This window comes from Periplaneta americana, chromosome 11 (assembly GCF_040183065.1).
Source record: "Periplaneta americana isolate PAMFEO1 chromosome 11, P.americana_PAMFEO1_priV1, whole genome shotgun sequence".
NCBI lineage: Eukaryota > Metazoa > Arthropoda > Insecta > Blattodea > Blattidae > Periplaneta > Periplaneta americana.
In genome coordinates, this window is record NC_091127.1 from 85,138,107 (window position 1) to 85,140,324 (window position 2,218).

Consider the following 2,218-nt stretch of genomic DNA (forward strand, 5'->3'; position numbering starts at 1 on the left):
TATAAAAAACAAACTCGAGAATGTCCCAAATATAATTTATTGTTACCTGTGCATTGCTTCACAGTTCGAATTCGGAGAGAAATGACAATTTACCAGATGATGATCCAGATGTAACGACTCATCCATAAGAACCTGTGTCTGTTGCATCACCTGCATAGCAGGCTTTCAGGGAGAACTGATTAACAGAGTGTTTAGGAGGCATGATGACAAGACGTAAATGAATTTCACTGAAGTAAAATATTTATTCATTTATGTGACTTACCAAAACATTTAAAATTGAGACAATTTGTAATGTTAACAACGAATACTATGAAGTTTTAAACAATAACCGATTGAAGTATTTGATAACTATAGTAGTCCTGTTTTCATTATGGACAAGCGGCATTTGTTTGTGGGCTTCCGATCTCAGTTCCATTGACTTGTAAAAAGTGATAATAATTACTCTAACCACCAGACCCACTTTAAACATGTGCGGCATTGCCACATTTAGTTTTTCTCCGTGGTATCTAAACCTAGAAAAAATATTTAATATTCTAATTGTTGCTACTATTAACTAAGATCCGGCAACACAGTGAAGTGACAAAGAGCTAAATGGCAGTTAAAGCGCGTGCCGTTTTGATTTCAAAGACTTGAACAACAATATTGACGCGATAACGAAAATCTTTTACATGCACTTTGTCTATAATGAAATATAGTAGTCTGTACCATAATTATGCTTAGTTATGCCAACAAATGTCCAACCTTTGACCTTTTATATTTTTTGCTAGCTCAGTATCAATAAGTTGTTCGCGCAACACAATTTCCGCAACTTCTAATTCTAATTTTGCCTTCATTTTTTAAAACTGAAATAATGAATCACTATGTTCTTTCAAAACTACATTCCTGCGCTTTCTTGTGTAATCCACTGGTGCTGCTGGAGTTGTTGTTGTTGTTTCAGCTGCAACTGAGTTGGATGGTCCAGCTGTAGAGGGGGATACGTCCTTGGAAGGATTTGGTGCAAGACGTGCTCCCTCTACTTCTGCGAACACAACTGCAATGTAAACAATACGTAGGCTATGTCAACTGGCTAATTATGTTGTGTAGGCTTTATTCTTTTTCATTCTATCACTTGTTAGGTCTAGTTACCTATTACCTCGCTTCATGTAAATATGATTTGATAATTTTCTTTATTAACAAATAATAGCTAATAGGCTGAGAAAAAAATTAAAAGTTCAAGAAAGAATATTGAATGTAACACTGCTTACCTTCTACTTCACTCGCAATCATATCGGAGTCAACCGCTCCTGGAACTTGGACCATTGTGCGAGGGATTATTTGTGCTACAGGTGGATCAATGTCCTTCACATTTTTACTGGAAGACCACCTCGTGTAGCCATCACTGTCTGGCGTTCTTTGGTCAAAACATTCCGTTGGTGGCATTTGATGTTCGTCCATAATAACCTATACGTAGTTGTTTTCCAGTTCTCTGTAATCAATTCCAATTTCGCGTAAACGAACTTCATAATTTCTTTCTTTATGTTATAATATACACTTTTCAAAGAAAATATTGTATTAGGGTTACTTACATGTTCCACAGTATGTATCGACGAATTGAATTCTTCTGCAATCTTTTGTCTTCAAAAAACTGCGTCGGTCTTCTTATTCTCTACAATCTTTGAATATTTTAGAATAATCTCCTTCAATACAATCATCTTTTTATACATAACTGAAATATTTTGTTTTCTTCTTTCCGTACATTACATCAATCAGAAGCTATGCATACAAATTTAAAGACAAAAGAAAATCGACTGTCTCATTTACATTGTCGTGACAATGACCTTGCAATTTCTCATACCAATAAGTTCGACTTATTTGTATACACATAAGTTACACTTATTGAATGAAACTTAACAAAGTACGACTTATTAGTCGACTATGAATACCGTAATCATATAAGTTGAGATTTTCCAATAAGTATAACTTAACAAAGTCATACTTATTGAACATATAAGTCACCGACTATGAATACCGGCCTAAGTGCTGCAAATGTCGACAAACCACTTTCATGCATTTTTGGCGTCTTTTAAAAAGATTTCTAGACACACGTTGGATTTTCTCTCTATCAATGGAACTGAGCTAATAGTCCGTTTCATTCAGTTTATTGTTGTCTTTTAAGGCTTTAGTTTTAACAATTTCGTCGCTTTTCAAGCTGATAGCTTGGATACAGCCGCCTGTTCAG

At 34.9% G+C, this 2,218-nt stretch overlaps 1 protein-coding gene across 1 annotated transcript; it reads right to left on the bottom strand.

Annotated features, from left to right (window-relative positions):
• Window positions 1-223: 223 nt before the first annotated feature.
• Window positions 224-1,739, bottom strand: LOC138708613 (uncharacterized). Its single transcript, XM_069838724.1, has 2 exons — window positions 1,245-1,739; window positions 224-1,030 (listed from the first exon to the last, which is right to left on the bottom strand). The coding sequence occupies exons 1-2, from the start codon at window positions 1,432-1,434 to the stop codon at window positions 837-839; spliced, it is 384 nt and encodes a 127-aa protein (XP_069694825.1). The 5' UTR covers window positions 1,435-1,739; the 3' UTR covers window positions 224-836.
• Between the last annotated feature and the right edge of the window lie 479 nt (window positions 1,740-2,218).